At 34.1% G+C, this 21,884-nt stretch overlaps 1 protein-coding gene across 3 annotated transcripts in view; it reads left to right on the top strand.

Moving 5' to 3' along the window:
- Positions 1–21,884, top strand: part of LOC664460 (hemicentin-2) — a 229,093-nt gene that overhangs the window by 86,936 nt on the left and 120,273 nt on the right. For 2 of the 3 annotated variants that reach the window (XM_008197721.3, XM_015981870.2), the window contains exon 1: positions 9,019–9,349. The exons of the other annotated variant lie outside the window; for it this stretch is intronic. In XM_008197721.3, coding sequence (XP_008195943.1) covers positions 9,271–9,349 — 79 coding nt within the window. In that variant the 5' untranslated portion in view covers positions 9,019–9,270. Of the gene's footprint in view, positions 1–9,018; positions 9,350–21,884 lie in introns of those variants that run through there. 3 annotated transcript variants of the gene reach the window in all.

The following is a 21,884-nucleotide window of genomic DNA, read 5'->3' as shown; positions in this document are numbered from 1 at the left end:
TAATTTCAGTTGTGTGAAATTTCAGAGGTTGTAAATATGAGTTATCTTCAGAAGGGTCCAAAAGCGTTACTTATTTTCCTTTATGCAATGCCCCTGTAAAGTGAACGCCATCTTATACAGACGACGCATTATAACCATCAGTCTTACTTGTGAGCGCTACTTTTATGTTTCCGGCGCACTTTCAGACTACCGAAATGTTCAGTCGCATATCTTCAGTGGCCTCGCCGTCTTATTGTGTCATTCGTTTCAGGAATGATTTATCGTTCGCAATTTCCATATTTATGCAGTTAAAATTCACATAAAAGCCAACAAAAAACTTAATTGTCAAGAGGTGAGGTCGGCACCGGAATCGTCACAAATTAGACTAAACCGAGCTTTCAGGAAGGAACATTTTCTCAAACTTGCCACTTTTCGGGATTATTACGCCGACAACCTACTTTTAGTTTCAACATTATTGCACAACCACCTTCCATAATCCATAATTTTTGCTATATTCCAGCCTTTTTAGTTATTTATGCTTTCGTGTATTTGTAACATCAAAGTGTTCAAACATTTATTCCACACCACATTATTCCACCCACCTAAAAAAAGTTAGTACTTACCTCGGCTATTACTTTTTTTGCTGGTGGATAAAGATACGAAAAAAATTCAAAGCTTCTTAAATGTCCAGGCCATAATTCGAAAGCTTAAGTCTTCTCTAACTAAAAGATTCTATCTATAGTTTTTTTATATCACATATAATTTAATAAAAATAATCAAAAATAAGAGTTTGAGAGAAATTGAAAGTTTATTGGGTAATAAATTAATTAAAATTGAGCATTATTTTTTAGCTTGAAATGTATTTATCTCTTTTCTCGCGTTCATGCACCCACTCGTATGGTATAAACGGTGTGATCAAATCAAGTTATGATACGATAATCCTATTATGTTAGATTCGGGGTCGTTTAATACTTTGCAAGCTGACCATTCCGCATGGCCGGTTTTGATTACCTTCGGTGGTAATTAAGTTCCCTAATTGTGCTTCGGTTAATTGCATCCAGGCCTAGGTTGGGTGTTAGGACTTGTTGTAAACTTACTACGTGTTTGTTGACTGATAAACAAGAATAATTAATAGTGCGTTATTCAGCCTAGACAGGTTTGCTTTGATCTTTAATAGGTAACAAGCCGAAACTAAAATAGTTTGGTAATCAGTTGCAGTCCAAATAAATTACCCCAACTGGGGAATTTAACTTTCAGCCTAGAGAGCTTAATCACAAAACATAAATTAAAGGTTTCGGATTCTATTCGAAGAGCTTGAGCCGTCCCTTGTCAGCAGATTTGCAACATCAGTGTGATTTATAATTTTCGGTTTTGTTCTTGATCGAGCAAAACACTATCGCTCTAATCCGATGGTTATCGAGAAAAATCAAAATTGACGTCAAATGGGAACATTTGTACACCGGAGAATTAAACAAAGTCGAGTTGAATTTAATCAACGCTTGAAATTTAGCGACTGAATAAACAGAATTTTCAGCAATGCGTATGAATAAATTATAGGGAAATAAATAAACATCTGGAGCAAAACCAGCCGATCACACTGCACTAACATATAAATTGGTTTATTAAAGCGTATTGATTGGCACCTCGGCTGCTTAAATCGGATATCCTCCCTGATTTTTTCGGCAGGGAACCAACAGTTGTGGCCGCTGCAAAATGCTAATTGAAGAAATTTATTAATAAATCCATACAGATATGCATATGCATAACCGAATCGTGCTTTTAATTTTTGCACGTGGTGTATTCCGGGCTTTAGAATACGTGACATAATTATGAGAGGCGTAATTGTTGGAGTTAAAGCGATGCAAATTCTTCTTGGTCTCGTCTGAGGTAGTCTCTCTTGTAAAGGGCTCGTTCATTATTAATTTCATACTTTGTAAAAAAGTGTTGAAACTCAAAAGCTTAATTAATACATTAATAAACGTACAAAGATGTCGGAATATGTCTTTGAACATTTTAAAAACTTGGCATTGTTAAGAATCTCATCGTCTTCTTTGAAACCGTGCTAATTAAATTTTTTCCCTTGCACCCGACGTGATAATTCATAGCAGCGCTCAACAAAATCAACCCTCCAAATGCAATTCGTCGAAATTGACTCGCGACAATTTTAATTAAATTTCGACAATGTTTTTTCCAGCATCTTGTTACCCAAAAATCTGTTTTCGTCGCTAATTTATTTACAAGATGCCGTGTCATTTTATGATGTAATTAATTAACGAGCTCTCTTCTCCGGAATTATTCCAACAGGAACAATGAACAACACAAAAGCCCTGAAACTTTGTTAGCAATAAGTCATAGATCATCTCGTTAAGCATTTCGTCAAAGCGCGGATCCCGTAGGAAAAGGGCCATGCGTAGGAGCTGCGCTGAATAAAGTCAATACGGACCTGTGCGATTATTATACATGACAAAAGAGGATTCCAAGTGGAAGCGCACAAGGATTCATTATCGAATCAGAAATTCCTGCTGTTCACACAAAACTTGTGTGCAAATCCGCCAAACACAAAAATTCGAAATGCACCCAATGAACAAAACACCACATGATCCCATAAAATTTTTCTCTACCGTTGTTACTTGTATTTATACATTTTTGCACAAACATCTTACTAAATAAAGCGTAATTGAAGAATTAAAATATCAACACACATTCATTAGGTTTATCGAGATAAATTCATCCGCAACGAAATAAAGCATTGTTCGGTTTAATGCAGCCAGTGCTTGGGAATAGCACTTTTGCTCTATTTATTTGATGCCAGACATTAAATTGATTTTGAAATTTGCTCCAAGCAAAACGTCCATAATTCATTTTATGTACGATGAACCTCGCATCTAGGAATTTTATTTAGTGCTTAGCATTGCAAAGTTTCTTCACCATCAACCACCAACGCTGCAATAATTAATAAACGTCAAATATCCAGTGTGAATTTACTCAAGTAGTTTTGCAGATTTATGTATTTATATTTGTTTTGAAACAAATCAGCGTCTTTCCGAAATTGTTTCGTTCTGTTTACTTTAAATGATAACATAAATAGGGATAGTATCAATTTTAGATGCGCTTTAGTGCTGAGACACATTTGCATTTATGTAGATTTATTCAATTCATTTTATGTGCGCTTATTATTTATATTCTCCGAAAGCAGAATATGTGTTTACATTTTTGTCAATTTGAGTCGTATAAGAAGATGTTTTAAGTGCAGCAGTTTTGTTTTGGTTGCTTTGGGGATCGAGTTGTCGAATCCGCGTACCAAAATTCCATTTTTGAATTCCATTATGGCTTGAAACCTGTATGACAAGTTCCAATTTCTAAGCATAATGCAGAACAATGAGGCGATTTTGTCGACTGCACATAGGTAGAGCTGCTTCTGGCATTTAATCAATCCGGGGAGTACTGTGCATAAAAAATGAAATTGTTTTTGTCGTCCCTCGGCCTGCACTTCGATCTCTTCCGTCGGAACAATATAAACAATAATAAACCTAATGGACAATCTATTAGCTGCGGTAAAATTCAAATCGGATTTGCAAAAATCTCTCTCGAGTGGTGGAATCCGCGGATGAATAGAATTACCAGACAATAGTTAATTATCCATCTAATCAGATTAGAAAAGGAATTCTTTACGCCTCACTTGCCAACTTGGCCGGAGTAAGAAAACTAATTTACAAACTCGTTGCTAATTTGATTTAAATTAAGTTAAGCGAAATGCGATTTCTATAAATGGCCGCGACTGCAAGATAAATCAGCGATTTTACTCGACACACCGATAATTGCGCCATTTACTGGGTCTGTTATACCGAGTGATGGCGTTATAGGATAATTTAGCAAATTCGACCACAACACTGCGTCGCTATTGCGATTTTACGCCATGACAAAACGATTCATTGCCGAAAAAACCGCAAACAAATCTGACGAGAATCAAATGAGACGGATTTTTTACAATCTGCTCCGTGCTAATAATTAGTTAAGAGATTTAAGAATTAAATTTTAAAGAGTGAAAAGAGGGCGAACAAAGGCAGCCACCGAGCTGCCTTATTTTTCATAAATTATTAACGAACGAGATTCCGAAGTTTTACGTTTAAAGATTTACAACGGTGCATTTACGGTTAATTTATTCCACCAACAAAGATAATGCTTCAAAAAATATCAAGTACGGAGTACGAAAGTCGGTGTTATTATTGTTATTTGTACAGTCCTGTAGAAATATTGTTTTGACTTGAAGCACACAGAGAATGTTATTTTTGATGCAGAAACTGACTCTAACCACGCTATTGCGTTAAAACTGTCTGAAGAAACTCGACATGTTAGACGAGGCTTTAGGGCATACCTACCTTATTTTAACGAGTGGTGAAACTACCGCAGTATTGTCGCTTGACTCGCCTAATTATGGGGTAATACAGACACTACTCGTTGTTATTGCAAAATTTATTGCAGACATGAATACGTATAGCTACAGATATCATTCCTGCTTTAACTGTTTCGAATTAAATTTACAGTATTTTTCCCGAGATTTCAAACTCCGGTAGAAGCATAATAAATATCCCACAATTTCTTTGGTGTCTTAGTTAGTCAGAATTTATGTATTACGTACAAAACCTATTTCTAGGACAGCTCTGGAGCCCTTCGATTGGCGCCCTATTCGGCGAATTGGACGATAAAAAAATTCCCGAAACAATATTTATCTTTCCGCTAAGACAAACAAGTCTTCTCGCAAAGACATATTTCCCAGAAGAATAGGTAGGCAGAGAGGCCCCCGAATCAATTAATTTTCTTTCTGTATAACAGTTAGGCAAACACGGACTGAAACTTGGCGTCGTTTAATTGGAGAGACGATCAACAAGTTGTCAGTCGTCAAATAAGTGTTCGCATAACGGCTGACCCTCGAATATAGTGAAGTTGGTGCTTGTGCATAATCAACATCGGAATATTGAATTGGCGCCGGTTTAGGAAAATCCACATTTGATTTTTATCTCTAGGAACGCCAACACAACGGACTTTTTGTCGAAATTATAAATTCTGCTCTGTCGGCGGATTTAATTTTATATGCAATGTGACGTGGTGGTAATTAATTTTAAACATATGCCAGAAACATAAACAGTTATTTCCAATTTAAATAATTGATGTTTGAATCAAGCGAATTTAATTCAAAGCCTAGTTACGTACGTAAATATTAATCTTTCGGTGGTTGGGATTAAAGTTGAAGACAGTAATTAGAATGGATGTGGGGAAAAGCGCATCGTCGATGTTCCAGTGTTGCAAAAATAAATCGTATGGTCTGGTAATAACATAGGGAATATAGACCAGTAATGGCCCCGGGCAATTTGTATAGTGAACATTGCAGTGCTCTGTGTATCTTAATTAGATCCTTTGAAATATCAAACATTAAAATTATGCTTTACGGAAAACCGGAAAAATAAAACGTTCCCGATGTTGTTTCGGTGGGAACTAGGGCCGTCCAAGTGGAGCGAAGCCTTCATTTACTTTATTCCTCATGTTTGATGTGGAATTTCGCTTACACTTTATTGAATACATTTTAAATTAATTAAATATTTGATTAGTCGAATCAAAGGCCCTTTAACCGTTTCAGACAACAAAAGTTCATCGCCGAAACGTTTCGTTCAAATTAATTGATTTCGTAATTAGTTTTTCCACGGAATCTATCGGTTTTAGATCTTTGCCGGTGGACCCGATTAGAACGCCCAGTGTTTGAGGGCCTGTTGGTGGCGATTGTCTACATGTATTTGTGACTTAACTTTGTTTCCAAAATAATTACAAGATAACAATGTGCCTGTTCGTGCTCGACTCTCTTATCAGGGCCATATTTGTATTTGAGTTACAACTTTTAACACGGGGGACGCTGTTAACTAACTTTATACCCATAGAGGGTTTCAGCGGCTAATTGATGGGGTGACATTGCTAAACACGACGCAAATTGTCTCATAAAAAACTTACAAGACACTAAAGAGATGCGCCGAGAGTGTTAAATGAATAAAGCTACAAAGACTATGTTTGCTAATAATCGATTATAACTATAACTGTGCTTCATGATGACTGATATTTCGGTCGAAATGATCCGAACAGAGATAATGGCCGCTTACGTATGTATTGGTTTTAGTAATTAGATCACGGCTAATTTATTTAAATGGCCATTTTGTGGTTCAATCAATTATTTAAAGTCCAGAAAGGAATAAAAGAACACATTGTGGGATGAATGTTTCCCTACATCGAGTTGCAGTCAAAAGCACTAATCATTGAATGGAAGAAACAAAAAAAATTTATTCAATTTTTGTCTGGGCATCATAAGTGTTTAAAATTGTGGCACATGAAGAGAATTTTTCAATTAGTGACGACAGAAAGCAATCCAATGTAAGTATTAACAATTACTAAACACAAGAGATTCTGTGTGAAAAATCTGAGAAAATCGGGACCACCGTGGAAACCGTAATGAGATTAGGCAAAGCAACGTGGTGGCAATAAAAGAGGGTATTGTTTAATAATCTAAAGATAATTGAAGCAAAAACCGAATTAAGCAAAACTTTCGTAAAAGTCTGGAAATATTCCAGATGAAATCGTTTTAATTATTCCAGATTGTCCGAGATTCTCACGAAAGTTAAAAGATTGAAATAAAATCCGCCTTCTCCGGATTTAGAGTGTTTGGTGTTGTGCCAACAGTGCCACTAAAGCCAACATCTGTTTCCTCCGTGTGAAAAAACCGCCATGAATAAGACGACCTGGATGCCTACGACCTTGCCAGAGATCAATTTTTGGGTGCACATACACACGTTATTTATTTTGTATTATTTGCATGCATTATCTTGTCTTCAATAAATTCCACTAAATCCAACTGCACAGAAACAGAATTTCCAACAATATTAAATTAACTTCAAAGTGCATTCCAGCAACGAACACGTGAGCATACCTCGCTGCTGTGTCTTGGGGCTATTATGTTAACAAATATTATACATATGTACCAATAAATTTGTAATTGAAATGATCCGAGTTTTATCTTCAAATAAATCGCTGATATCGGAAGGAATATTGACTTTTCGAGACCCGGGTGGAACCCCAATATGAGTAAGTAATGTCGACTGGATTCCTTTTATGTACAAAACAGTTCTGCTTAAGAAAAAATTCAATTTTTCTTTCGTATTTGTATTTGCGGATGACACTCTTTATCTCATTTGCTAATGCAATCAATTTTTGACCCGCCACAGTTCGCGCTCTGGGAATAATTCATTATTTAAGAGGTAGTTAATTGTGGACATATTTATCCACTTAAACCTTACTTCAAATAATATTTATGGAATTTTCATATATTGACACATTTTAAAAATGCACATCCATTAATAAAAAAATTTCTAAACAAAGTCGTTTATGAAAACATCTTAGTATTAGAATTTCCTAATATTGGCATGAAATTGTTAAGAGGTCTTGGCAGTTAATAAGAGCAACCACTTAAACAGCTCTATAGGTGATAGTATTCAGACCTTAACAGTACTTAGACACGTTGAAGAAACCCTTTTACCTTTTTTGTGGTGGGTGAATAGAAATGTACATATCTACTTGGTAACGTTACAAAAGTGACTGATTAGTAAAAATTTTGAAATTAATATTAGAAGAATAAAGCTCAATATAATTATAAATTATTATATAAAAATAAAATATTTTTTTTGCCACGTTTATTTTAATTAATATCTATTAATACTAAAGGTATTATAAAATTAAATAAAGCGAACCACTTGCTGAATTCCATCAGGACCACACAAAATTACAGATATTCTATTCAAGACATTCTTTATTTTTTTCAATAAATTCTCAATTTTTTTATGAAAAAAACTTTACTTTATTTCCAATCCGTACTTTGTGTCTGTCCTTAGTAATTGAAACTTTAAGAAAAAATATGATCACAAAATGCCGCCAGTTGTAAAAATACTTTCTTTTGTATTGAAACAATATAAAAAATATAAATTACAAAGAACATCTTTAAAATACTATGTTGTTAAAGTAGTCGATACGCTTCGCCTATTCATTGTCTTAACTTAATCAATTTCGGTTGTCAAACCAGTTAGATTTAGTATTAACTTTTAACCGAAAAAGCTGACCCCATTATTGCCTAAAACGTTAACTTTGTAAATTGAGTTTAATTTTAATTTTGAAATTCTATGAGCGGAACAAATGAGATATTCCAGTGACCCTTCTATAACTAAGTATTAGATAATCAATACAAGCTACAAATTACGTAAGCCTGTCTTGTGTGGCGCTGGGCGTAGAACCGACGGTCTTAGATTACAAATCTTAGATGATTTTTACGATCTGCTTTTAGAAATACACATTGGAAACCAAACATCCACGAAGTTGTCGTAAAAGTTTAAAAAACAGAAATAAAAAGTACAAACAAAAATACTAGTTTGGTGTTATGTGTGAATAATATTTTAACTAGTTTATTGAACTTTGCTGTTTCAAAATATATATTTTTGACGACTGGGTGTATTTTTTGTATTTGGTGTTTTGTGACTTTTGTACATTAGGCGCATGCTGTAATGTAAACATTACTAAAAAATTCGCAACTAATGGACTCTTGTAATTAAATATTAATAACATAATTGGATTTTATTCGACGTATTTCGAGTCATGGCAATTCAACAATCACAACAAGAGTTTTAAAATATTTAATTTATAATAGCACAATTGTTAAAACTGTATGTAATAAGATCTACAAATGGTTTCGGGCAAATTTGTGCTGGTCACAGAAAAACGGCCATGAATAAATAAAACAAACGATTCAGGCCAGACAAATGCATCTTCCGATTGGTCCGATGGCAACTTAACAGCCCGGAATAAAAAGCCCGGAAAGTAATTTTTAACAATACACCGGATGATTAATTATTATCAACCGCGCGACGCCTCCGTATGTTCATGGCTGTTTAAGTCGGTGATGTTCAAGGTTTTGCACTAACACCCGCTCTGTTGAAATTGATGATTAAAGTAGTTCCCAGGTGAGATCGTACCGCTGTCGGCTCCGGTCGCCGGCACCCGGAATTTTCCGGTCGGGGTTTCCTCCCTTAACTCACAGAATGCCTGGCGTCAGTAACGTTTCGGTGTTGAGCAGGGGTGGTTTTTTCGCGCCACTTTGACGCGGACTCGGGTTACGTTCCGTCAATGACATAATCAACAATTTGGCGAGATTTCACTCCCGGATTCGGGACGACTCTGTGCGCGATTCTGTGAAACTGTGAGGTGAAAATGCGTTGGGTTCTCGTTTTTGGGGCGATTTGCTGCTGTGTGACTTGTCAGACGTTGGTGCCCGACGAGGAGGAAGCAGGTTGGTCTCAAAAGACACCTACTATTAACAGACACTCGATATTTCGAAAAAAACTTGGAGCAATTAGTGAGTGGGTGTCACTCACTGGACATATCACAACAACGATAAATATTTATTTATTGCACTTCTGTTTAAATTTCGTTCATAATTTACAGTTTAATTACTTTTATATCACGAACCGGGAGTCTACAAATAAATCACAATATCGAATGTGTCTCATTTTTGACAAATGTCTGTTATGGAAAAATAAACATATTAACAAAATATTGTTTGCTTTAGCCTAAATACATAAAAACAATTATTACAGTTTGTAACGTTTTATTTACTCAAATTGCAGCGTTCGTTACTGGAAAATATATTTCATTAAATATTCCACAGCAAAATAGTGACGCACCTAGAAAATAATTTTCAATCGGTCAAAAATTCATTTTGTATTTAAATTCAAACAATTAATTTTTTCATTAAAATTATATCAGCGGCTCAGTGAATAAACAGCGAAATGAGTTTTACATTACAGTAATCTGTTCAAATAAATGTAAAGCACACTCGAATTAGTTTTAATTTCATTACAAATAAAAATAAATTTGAACCCGTCCAGGCTAAACCCCGAAAAAGAAACGTAAAATATGATAATTATAACAGCGCAAAAATTCACTTGGGGCTTAAGTGGATTTAAAGTAACGTCAACAAAAGCTGGAAGATGGCTTTCCTCCAATTCGGCAAAAAATATGTAAACCAACATGAATCGAAACGTTTTAACTCAAGCCGGGCTGAAATTCGCGCTAAACAATAGCTCCGGTTATTTGCAAATCTTAATTTACCTCCTGTTGCTATTATTATCACTTGAAATAAATTGCGTGTTGAGCGTTGTATTAGGGCAAACGGCGCTCAAAACGGGGACCAGAGACACTGAATTTTTTTCTTGTCACATATTAAATATACGAGGGAATTAATTTTTTATCATGTGACGGGCGTACAAACCGGATTCAAGTCTCAAAGCTTGTAATTTTAATAAGCAAAGAGATTCAAACTTGCTGCAAACATTTTTTAATAACTTTAGTATTTTTGTGTTAAAAGTCAAAAGGAGGAAAGTTTCATTTTCGCACTTAATGAAATATCTGATGTATTAATAACTTGACTTAATACCGAACCGAGAGTAAAGTTAATTTAAATCTTCCATTAATAATACGAACTGTATAGAAGGAGACAATAGGTCTCGAAATAATTTTTACCAATCAAATTCCGGCCCTTTGAATGGGAAAAACAAATAAAAGTCTATAACGAGCTGAAAAACATTAATTAGCAACTAACCTATTATTACACAATCTGATTTCACCTTCAAAACCTAAACAATTACACTCGTGTGCTTTTGTTGTTTTATTTGTGTCTAAAAATAAATAGAAACAGCATAATTAGTTTATTCTTCCGTGATATACACACCGTGTACCTAATAATTAATAAACATGTCAAGATAAAAGCACTTGCAATCGATTCAGAGACGGATAAAATAAACACAGAATTCCATTCTAAAATCTCAACCTTCTCCCCAATGAATTTATTAATAATCATTTAATTATTCCATTTGCGAGCGCTGTTGGAACAACATTTGATTCGTAGCGACTTTAATATGAACTTAATAGCGTCACAACCCCTTCTGAAACAAGTCGTAGGCGTATCTCACCCTCTTAATAAAGATAACGCAGTCGGCTAAAAATCCGAATTAGAGGTACTTATTAGCAGCCCTTTCTTACGTTGACGTTATGCTGATTTATGTTATCATTTCCCACAACCGTTGTTTTGTTGTTCTTTACACAGACTTAACAATGAATTAAATTATCATCTAAATGGTAAATATCCCGACCTAACGAACCCATTTCGATTTCGTATTCATCCTTCGACGGCACGTCCATTTAATAACAGGGCGAATCGATGCTTTGTGTTTTGACGGAAAAATCCCTAAATATTAATGCCAACACTAAAAGACTTCGGACTTTTCGCGCAAAGCCTATTTCAAAGAATCAAACTTTGCCAAGTTAAAGTATTTCAACATCAAAAGGACTGCATCCGTCAGTTCAGTACAAAGAATCACTGTTTTAAAATAGATAACGGTAATGCACGTACACATCCATTTTAAAAGCCCTTATTGTGTCCACGCTCGTATTAGAATATTTTATGAGCTATACCCTGTCATAAAGCTCACATCACTTTGAATATCAAATTTTGGATTAAAAAATTCTTTGGGCTATTCCTTTCATCAGTGTTTTACAAAGCAAAACCCTTTCAAATTCAGCTCTAAATATAAAAACAACTGCAAAAAACTGTCACCCGTAAAGTTGTAATGTATTCGTGCTAAAAATTCTTTATCATTTATTATTTTCCATTTTATTTTAAGCCTTTGTAAATATTGGAGAAATTTTAGTAACTTGTGACACTTGTTTTGAGCGTAAATATAATATAATAAAAAATTAAAACTATAAAGTTTTCTCTTAAAATAACAGTAACTACATTTACTTCTACTTTTCAGGATAAGTCACTCTTGTTTTCGTGCTAAAAATTCTTTTCTCATTTACAATTTTTCTATTTGTTTTGCTTCAAGCGTTCACTTTCTAATATTGGAGAAATTTTAGTAAATTGTGACACTTGTTTATTTACTTGTTTGGATCATAAATACGCATGATAAAAAATTAAACCTAAAAAAGTTCTCTAGAAATGACGGCATGCATTTTTAAATAAAGTGATGGAAAAAAGTTGGAGGAATTAATGTAATATATTCAAAGGTATAGTCTGCATTTTGAGAGTAGTTGTTTCTATGGGCGAATTTTTTTGCTAGAAGATATACCGCGTGCTCAAAAACCGGGGCACCAACTCAATGGTATATGGTAGAGAAATGCTTACATACATAAAAGTAAAAATAGTAAAAAAAATCTTTGTATTAAAGTTAAAAACAAATTTTAAACAAATGGTATGTGGAAACGTCTAACAATCGTAATTCTTCGGGTGTTGATATAGGACATCAAACTAAATTAAAAATTCCTATGATAAAAATTTATTTGAGCTCTTTTTCAGGAGATATACGAGGTAACCGCCATAAATTCCCGGACTAATACATTTCTAAAAAACTTTAGATTAAATTCTTTTTAAAGTACAAATTTCTAACATAAGTTTTTGGTGCTTCAGATCATTTTTTTTAAATTATTAAAAAAATTGTAAATTCCACAATACATTAAATTTGACATCATAGGAAACAAAAGAACGAAAATCGATACAATTATTAAAGAAAACAAATTAAAAAATATATCACAATTAAGTTGTTTGTTCTTTACTGAACAACTTTTATCACCATACGAAAATTTGCCCGTCACTTTTGAACCACCCTGTATGATTTGATTAACAATAATGCTAAAACGGTTTCCTAGATAATAATTTTCAGTGTTGGCCCTCTTACAAATTGTAACTTTTTGATGAATTTGATTTTTTTTTAATTAAAAAATAATTGTTTATCATTATGTTAGAGAACGATTACTTAGTGCAAAACGTAAAACCATAAAAAATAATGATAACTAAAGGAGTTAACAAAAAAAGATTAGCTTTAGGATTTTTTGACGATTTTTCCTGTAATCTACACATACTTCTCAGGAAGTTACCATATTGGTGGCCCGTTTTTGAGCACCCTGTACAACTGGTTTAACTCAAAAACACAAAATACATAGTTTGATAGAAAACATAAATATGATTTTTTTTATTTTTCCAGTTTGTTTCCATCTTTATAATTAAATTTTCTGTTAGAAAAATATTTTTATTAAGAACTAACGGTAACTCAAATATTAATGTAGATACCTACCTATTGATAAGAACATAATCATTTGTTTGATTTACCTACTGTCAAAAATATACATAATTTATTATTCATTTATTCTGTAATAATGTTTCAGCACCCCGAATTAAGGTAAAGTGTATGTGTTTATTTAATAACAATAATATCCATTTTCGGTAATCACAGTAATACATAAAAAAAAACGCACGTTCAGATTTGCATTGCATTTGAATATCTTCACAATACGTGAAATTGGACAGGGAAGCAGGAATAGCGCAATAAAATTTTCACATGATGCACATACATATTGCGCTTTGGAAACGCGGTAAAATGCATTTTATCATAAGATTATTATTTTAAAACAGTTCAGGTTAGGGATATGCAAAAGTTCCTTGTATAAATATGTATACACTTTCCGATGCAAGAAATAACGCAATAAATTACGCCTTTTCGCGTTGTGTTTTATATTTTTATGATTCGTTTGGTAATTTGCATAAACTGTGTTTCACGGCACATTCTTTTCATTCGTTGTGCATTTGTATGAAATCGTAAATTCGGCAGTAAGTTTCGTGTGTAATGAAGCCCAAATCGGTTCTTCTTTTCCGAAGATTTTATTGGTCGAATCTCGTTTTTAACGCATTCTGCCGTTTGACGTTCCTTTTCAAATGAGCTCCGTGCCAAACACCCCTCGAGTATTTCATCCGCTGAAAAGTTTAATATTAAAAATACAAAACGTGCGCGAGTATACGTCAATTTCTCTCGAAATATCAAATATATAGCTCAATATATAACCGACTGTGGGCGTGTGATCGGTTGTATATTAAAATCCAAAAGTCACTATTCTGCCAATGTTATTACCTTGTAACATCTGGCCGGCCGCAAGTATCGCAGACACGATAACATGAATCATGCCGTGTTACACAGCCATTCCCTCACCTAAAACAACACTTTCCGACCGACAGTCACGAGAGAGGGTCGCGAACACGAATCAAACACACCGAAATAAAAATCCCAGCTGACCCCCGAATTATACCAACGGAATCAATTTACAAATTATAAATAATTCCTCTGGGAAACAATACGATTATTATTTGAATTCTATCGCACGGCTCGTAATTGTATGTTTGCTCACAATAAAAATTTGATTAGTTTGGCTGCCACGAGAATTGGGGCTGTTTACTACCACCATGCGTATAATTTGTCACTTGCTATTAAAGAGGCGCGGCTTTAGCTTCCGGATTCAAGGGTTGTACTGGAAAAGCAAATATGTTTCGACTTTTGTTCAATGCAACTTCAGTTTCTTCAAATTCATCAAATTTTACGTGAAATTTACACCCACAGTCGACAAGATTCACAGGATTAGTCAGATTGCCCTTTTTAGTGATAGAAATGCATCATTACATGCGAGTGAGGATTTCGACCCACGAGTGCGCTTGCGCACGAGTGGCACACTTCTCACGAGCTTTATAATAGCATTTCGATCACGTGTGATATACGATGTTTTATCTTACAGGTTCATTGTAAAAAAATCCAAGAAATTTAAGTAAATATTCGCCTGTAACATTAGCATAGCTCTATGTATCAGTTTTCGTAGTGACCTGTGTTGCTATAGTTATGAAATAAACAGTCTCATTGTTTTTCCCAATTTTCCCCAGATTTACTCACGTGTGAGTAGAACTGACAGCTTTATCTCTCTTGTGAGAAAAATTTGAGTTCTCTCACCGAAAACAATAGTATAATGTACCTAAAAAACTACACCTGTAAGATAATAGTATATTATATTATAAGTGATAGAAATGCATCATTATTCGCGAGTGAGAAGTTTGACTCACGAGTGCGCTTGCGCATGAGTGGCGCACTTCTCACGAGCTTTATAATGGCATTTCGATCACGTGTGATATACGATGTTTTATCTTACAGGTTCATTGTAAAAAAATCCAAGAAATTTAAGTAAATATTCGCCTGTAACATTAGCATAGCTCTATGTATCAGTTTTCGTAGTGACCTGTGTTGCTATAGTTATGAAATAAACAGTCTTATTGTTTTTCCCAATTTACCCCAGATTTACTCACGTGTGAGTAGAACTGACAGCTTTATCTCTTTTGTGAGAATAATTTGAGTTCTCTCACCGAAAACAATAGTATAATGTACCTAAAGAACTACACCTATAAGATAATAGTATATTATATTATAATATACTGGTGTTGCTATAGTTATGATATAAACAGTTTCATTGTTTTTTTCAATTTTCTCCAGATTTACTCACGTGTGAGTAGAACTGACAGCATTATCTCTCTTGTAATGTGTAATGTGACAATGGTATAATGTACCTAAAAAAACTACACCTGTCAGATAAAAAATATTAATTGACCACCTACAAATTGAGCGTTGTTGTATGATTAGATGAAGCTTAGATTCTGGTAACTACCTACCAGTTCGATACTGAAACAGCTATTATTGTTATTACTCTATTTCCAACTAGCGTTTTCGGACAATAGTTCTAAATTTATCTGTATCTGCCATGATGTATAGCTGTCATTAATTGAGTGGATAACCCCGCTTCGTGATGATGATGATGACGATAAACGCGATTGTTCGAAAATAGCCATTAATAGGTAATTAGGTGTGGCTAAGTTATTCATATGTTTGTGCGACTTAACATCTGCTGTTAATTACCACCCACTTAAAAAAATCTTTCGGCAAATATAACCGTGAGGTAATTTATTTGAAGCGGCGAACGCAAAGAAGCGGATTCGCCTCACCCACCCTGGAACAAAAAGAAGGGCGAAAACCCGAGGTGGCCAAATATTTAATTACAACAATTGGCGCTCTCTTTTTATTGTTTGTCAGTCACTTTGACAATGTTTGCGCGTCGTTTGATTTTCGTGCACTTGGAATGTTTGAATAATTTAAATTTTGAGTAAACGCAATTTTCAATTAGGTTTTTTTCGTTTAAAGGAAACGGCGCTTTCTAATTATACGAATAAACTAGAGATTAATAAGCGGCTCATGAAAACTTTCACGAAATAAATTGTGCAAAGTTAGGCAAAGGACTGTTTGAGAAAAACTCGCAAACTCGAAGCTCGCAAAAATAAATCAACGGGAAAGTTTGCAAAAATTTTACTTGACACATTTATTTGACATATTTCAAATTACGGATCGCTGCTTTAATGGGGTGAAATTTTACATTTTTAACTTTACAGCGAAAAGTGAGACAACCCGTAATTCGGCTAATTTGCCGCTTATTAGACGTGAAAAACAAAGCCAATTTTGGATGACTCTTACAAATATCAACTTCGCAGGAAATTGCATTTACCCAAGTGTGTAGGTGGGTATAAAAAATAACAGAACTCCAGCCATGTAGGTAATAGAAAATCAATAAGCAATCAAAGTAATCAACTATTATTATTAACAAAAAATTTTCTTAAAGTTACACACATTGATATTTCCTGTTATCATCGTAGTACAATGTTTGGATCATAGTTAATAACGTTCAGATATGGGGTTGTTTACGTTCTAAATTTACATCTGATTGATTACGCGTAATCCACTGAATCTAGCGGTGCATATAAAGGAATCCTAATGCGATGTTCGTAGGTAAACAAATATTCAAAACACAATTGCTTTACAAATATAAATATTGCTGGATATGTTCTCCCACAAGATTTTAAAAATACTTGATGTTCGCATCTGCGGAAACAAACATATGAAACTAATAATATTGAATTAATTTTGAATTACATTTTTAGGTCGATTATTGACAGGGCAAAAAGCTACCGGACATTGGACAATAAATTAAATATTTGTAGAGCACTTATTATTCGCATGATTTGCTCATTATAAATTTAATGAATTAATTATTATTATTTACAAATGCGCATTGGGGACAAAATATGTACCTAATTAAACAAAAGTCGGTAACTGCCATAATGCATGAACCAATGCATTAATTTGTATTTAATTACGCTGCGAAATCATTTTACTCATAAGATGAACATGCAGACGAACTCAAAGAGTATAAAAATAGCAATTTTATAACTTATGCATGAATAAATTTATGGCTACATCAAAATGCAATTTAGACTTCTTCACTTTAAATTACTCGGGGAACAAATCGCATTCATTGCTCGATTTGCCAACCAATACAAAGTTTATACAAACAGTTAATTGGATGTTGACCGCCTCAAATAACTATTTCAGTTATTTCAGATATAAACATCAAGTTAATTGTTGACGTATTTAATTTAGAAGCAAAATTGATTTATATTGGGAATTGGGTTTTAAAACTGCCCGAATCAAACTGAAGCGTAATTATTGAATGTGATGGAACGAAATACACAAGTCTGTGTCTATTTTATTATGTATATTATTGATCAAACAGGTTTTATTTATAAAAATAGGTGTACAACTGACGATGATTTGATGGACACCCGCGTGCATTATTGCTGAATTTTATCGAACAATACGCCAATTATTGAGAAAATGAAAATTGAAAATAATAACAAAGAGCGATGTGGCTAATGGTTGGGTCTAAAACGTCTCTACACTTTTGCGTAAATATGATTAAAAGTACAATAAAACGCACCCCAGTTTGCAAATACTAAAATCTCAATTTTCTCAAATTGCGAGGACGGTTAAAAGGATATAAAATTCCTTTTCAGCTCAAAAGCAAACAATGGCCTGATTTTTAGTTGGTTTAAACGTTCTTTCATCCCTCATAGTGGGTAGACATTGTTCAATAATTAACGGGCCGTTAAATCTAACGGCAACGCTTATGATAACGCACAAACACGTCGTAATAAATATCCTTTAATTAGAGCGAATTTTGCGATAAAACTCAATAACCCCCAGAGAGCTCATTTACGAAACCAGAAAGATAGGTATTTGCCGATATTGTAAATAAGAGCGTCTCCGAGGCTTCATCTAATTAAATTATCGCGCATCGAAAATTCCACCAGCGAAATCGCATGTAATTTGCATAAAATGTGGTCTTTGCTTTTAACAATTACAAGTTTTTTCGCAAACTTTCCGGAACAATTTGTAAAGCGCTCGTCTTTGACTTACTTAAGGCCGGGAGAAAACAAAGCTATTTGGGTAATTCTGAAGGATGTTTCGACTTTGCACAACCCGAAAGGCCGGCGGCTGTTTAACCTCGGAAGAAGTGGAAACTCTTTGAAAGACTGCAAACATCGTGTACGCTTCTTGCGAAACAACACTTCCAATAAGAGCCCGCAAATCTATGTTTTCCCAAGCACTCGCTCTGTTTTCTTAAATACGCCGCTAATTTGGCGCAAAGGTCAAAATCCCGGATATTTTTATGTAAATAGTGAACGCGTCGCGCCCCAAGTCATCGGCCCTCGAACAAGATGTTGCTCGTGAGCCCATCCCGTTCTCCCCTTGCGTTGTTTGGTTTGTGGAGGCACGAAACCCATAAAGATCGCATGATTTCCGACATGCAAATATTCGAGCGCCTTAAACAATACACGAGCCGAGGACGAAGATCTTCATAATGGTCCTCGTAAGGCGAAGCCAGGACAACAATTTAAAAGTCGTTACCAAAGGATTGCCAGAACACATTAGGAGCAACTGTTGGTATCGATCCTCTTAAAAACGAATTATGTCACGAAAAAGAAAATGTCGCTATTCTTTGCGATATTTATTTTTATTCGGGCGGAGATTCGCGAGCGAACTCGAGATAATGATGGTCTTATCAAAATTAGCTTTTCCAGAGGCAAATCTGCTACTTTCGGATAAAATCACTTGTAATTTAAATAACCAAAACGCGGATTCTTTTATAATCTAACAAAAAGTACCACAAATTTAATTAGTAATGAAAACCACAAGTTACATTTATTTTATAAAAAACTGCGAATAAACGCTTTTGTATTCTGCAGCTTCACCTAAAACTTCCATTCCCAGCCAACGAGTTCGCTTTGAAAGATATTTCTCTGGCGTATTAAATTATTAATTTGAAAATGTGCTGCACACTTAGTTTTATGATGTGCCAAGTAAGATATAACTAAAATATAAAGTACTACGTAAAAAAAACAAGTAAAATTGTAAACTATAAGCAGTTAATATTTGCAATTATTTTGAACTTAGTTTCAGAGCGTTTTGTTGTACTGAACAGCAAATAAATGTTAACTTGGTAAAAAATTTCACTGTTTGTTTACTCAGTCATGACTGCCTAATTTATTAATAACAGAGAGAACAGTTTCATGTTTATTCTTTTTAATGTAATTTAGTACTTAAATATTTCAGGAAAACAATCTGTTCAATATTTATTATTAATATTTTGATTAACTCCAAACAGAAAAACAACAGTGTGATATAAATAATAAATAAGTCAATCGTAATGTGGTTTTGAATTGACTGAAATGTTATCAATGGATTTTTAAAAATAAGTGGTCAATTTTACAAATTTTTTATTTTATTGAATGTAAACAGCTTGTTTTCAATTTATCGAAGCTGTATAACAACATAATTAAGCAGTAAAGGAGAAGTAATATTGCAAAAATATTAATAATTTTTTTTATTAGAAAAATAGTATATTATTATACGAGTTTTATTAGACGTTATATTGTGGCACGAATGGTTTTGGAGCACGACGAAGGAGTGTAATATAGTATTTTTTTGCTTTCTTTTTTGTTGTTTGTCTTTGTTTATTTTAACTCATCAAAATCTGTTCAAACTATTTTCTTTATCAATAAACGACTAGATTCTGTTGACAGATCACACACTACATTACAGAGATGGCAGCCCAGCACTGCCAATATAGCTCCTAAAAATTTACTAAAAGGAGTTTCCTTTGTGAAACTACTTTAAGTTTCACAATGAACAATTTGTAAAACCAAAGTAGAAAAAAACTATGCAGGTAATATTTTACCGTTTAACAATATTGCTAAAGCTTGAAAATTATTGTTTGATACTTATGCAAACAAAGTAAAACAGTGTGAGCCTCAGACAAAAGTTATTGGTTTTCAATATTCTATATAACGTCTTGTGTTAAATATTTAATTGCAAAAATGATAAATTGATGAGACGTCAGTTGCAACTCCACCGCAGTGAGGTGCTTGAAATGGACGGCTCACTTAAATTGCAAATTGATTATCTATTGAATACCTTATGCGTTATTAAAATTTGAGTGAATTAATTATATCGCATAAAATTTGAAATTAGTCACGCTCTCGTCCGCCAAACACATCGAACTAATTTAATTAATTAGGGAAGAACATCGGGTTTGCTAGTCTGCATGTTACCCCCTGTTTACACACTGCGTATAATACCGAAGTAAACATTTTAGCTAAATTTATGTCGCCATGACTTGTCCCATTTTTAATCTACTCCTGGTTTCGTTTGGTCGAAAATAACAGATGACGTTCGTTATTAACTATCGAACTCGTAATATTTTATTTCGGGGCGTTATTAACTAGCGCTGCCGTAACAGATAACCAATAAATCATTTTCAAGTTTCTACGGCTACGGTTACGGACATTACGTTAATTAACGTCGTTAAGTTAAAATCGAGACACTTCCAATTTAACGAATGGGAAAATTGTTTTCGAGCCTTGGTATTAAGGAGGGAAGTGCTGTTATTACCGGGCCATTATTGATCATCGGGATGATTCGCTATCACCGGTTTTTTCCATTAACATTCACATAAAAAAAAACTAATTCTCTCTGAAAAAATACTAACACAAAAACATTATCTTTAATGCGCTTCCAAAATGAAAACGTATTCGAAATTACGGCACAGCTCTGTTTTATTACTCAAAATAAAGATTTTAACGTCTATTATGTATGAAAGGTAACGTTCTGTTCGACAAGAAAATATTCCTGAAAAGAATATTCAAACGATGTTATTTCTATGCAAAAAAGAGGGAGGAAATGTTGTGAGTTCAAACAAAAACGGATTCCGATCACAAATCTAAACGAAAAGTTCCACTAAACTCCAAGATATTTCAGATTAAAAGAATAACTTTCAACTCAATGTATTCCTAAAACTAACTAAAGTGTAATTTGTTTTTTGAAACACTGTGTGCACGGAAACTTTTATAACATTATGGCGTAATTCAATACGTAATTAAAAACTTCGCCACCGGTTTAATTACTCACATTATGAAACCTTGCTAATTTGTTAATTTCTATATTTTGACCTAAGAACTAAAGTCACTAATAATTAAAATAGGTAAAGACAAGAATAAAAAATCTGCTTTTTTTACAAAAACTAACAGAAATTAACAAAAATCAACTTTTCTAATACATTGATTTTTGCGTGTCACGGACGCACGTATTATCCCGGCGCATTCACCAAAAATGCAAACCGTGGTAGAGCATGTTGTAAGTAGTGGTAATGTTTTCAAGCTATTCTTTCATGCAGCTTCTTTATAGAAACCATATTTTAAAAATTTATTACACATACAGTAGACACTAGAGCTCTGACAGCATTAGAATGCGCTATCAGTTGTCTAAAGCGGAGCAGTCGTCCATCGATAGGTGGCTCTATCGCCACTACAACACCCATACCGATATAAATTTACATTAGCAGTGAAAATTGCGTGCCGAACAAGCAGGCGGACCACCGCACCGGATTATTTCATCATAAGCCGACCAAGCAGATTGGAATGTAAGCGAACAGCTGCTGCTCAAATGATAATCAAACGATGCTCCGCTAATCCAGAATTACACCCCCGCTCCACCTCATACACACCTGTCTTTTAC

Source organism: Tribolium castaneum, chromosome 3, assembly GCF_031307605.1.
Source record: "Tribolium castaneum strain GA2 chromosome 3, icTriCast1.1, whole genome shotgun sequence".
Classification (NCBI taxonomy): Eukaryota; Metazoa; Arthropoda; class Insecta; order Coleoptera; family Tenebrionidae; genus Tribolium; species Tribolium castaneum.
Note: the sequence above shows the minus strand (reverse complement) of the source record. Positions and strands in the feature narration are given on the sequence as shown.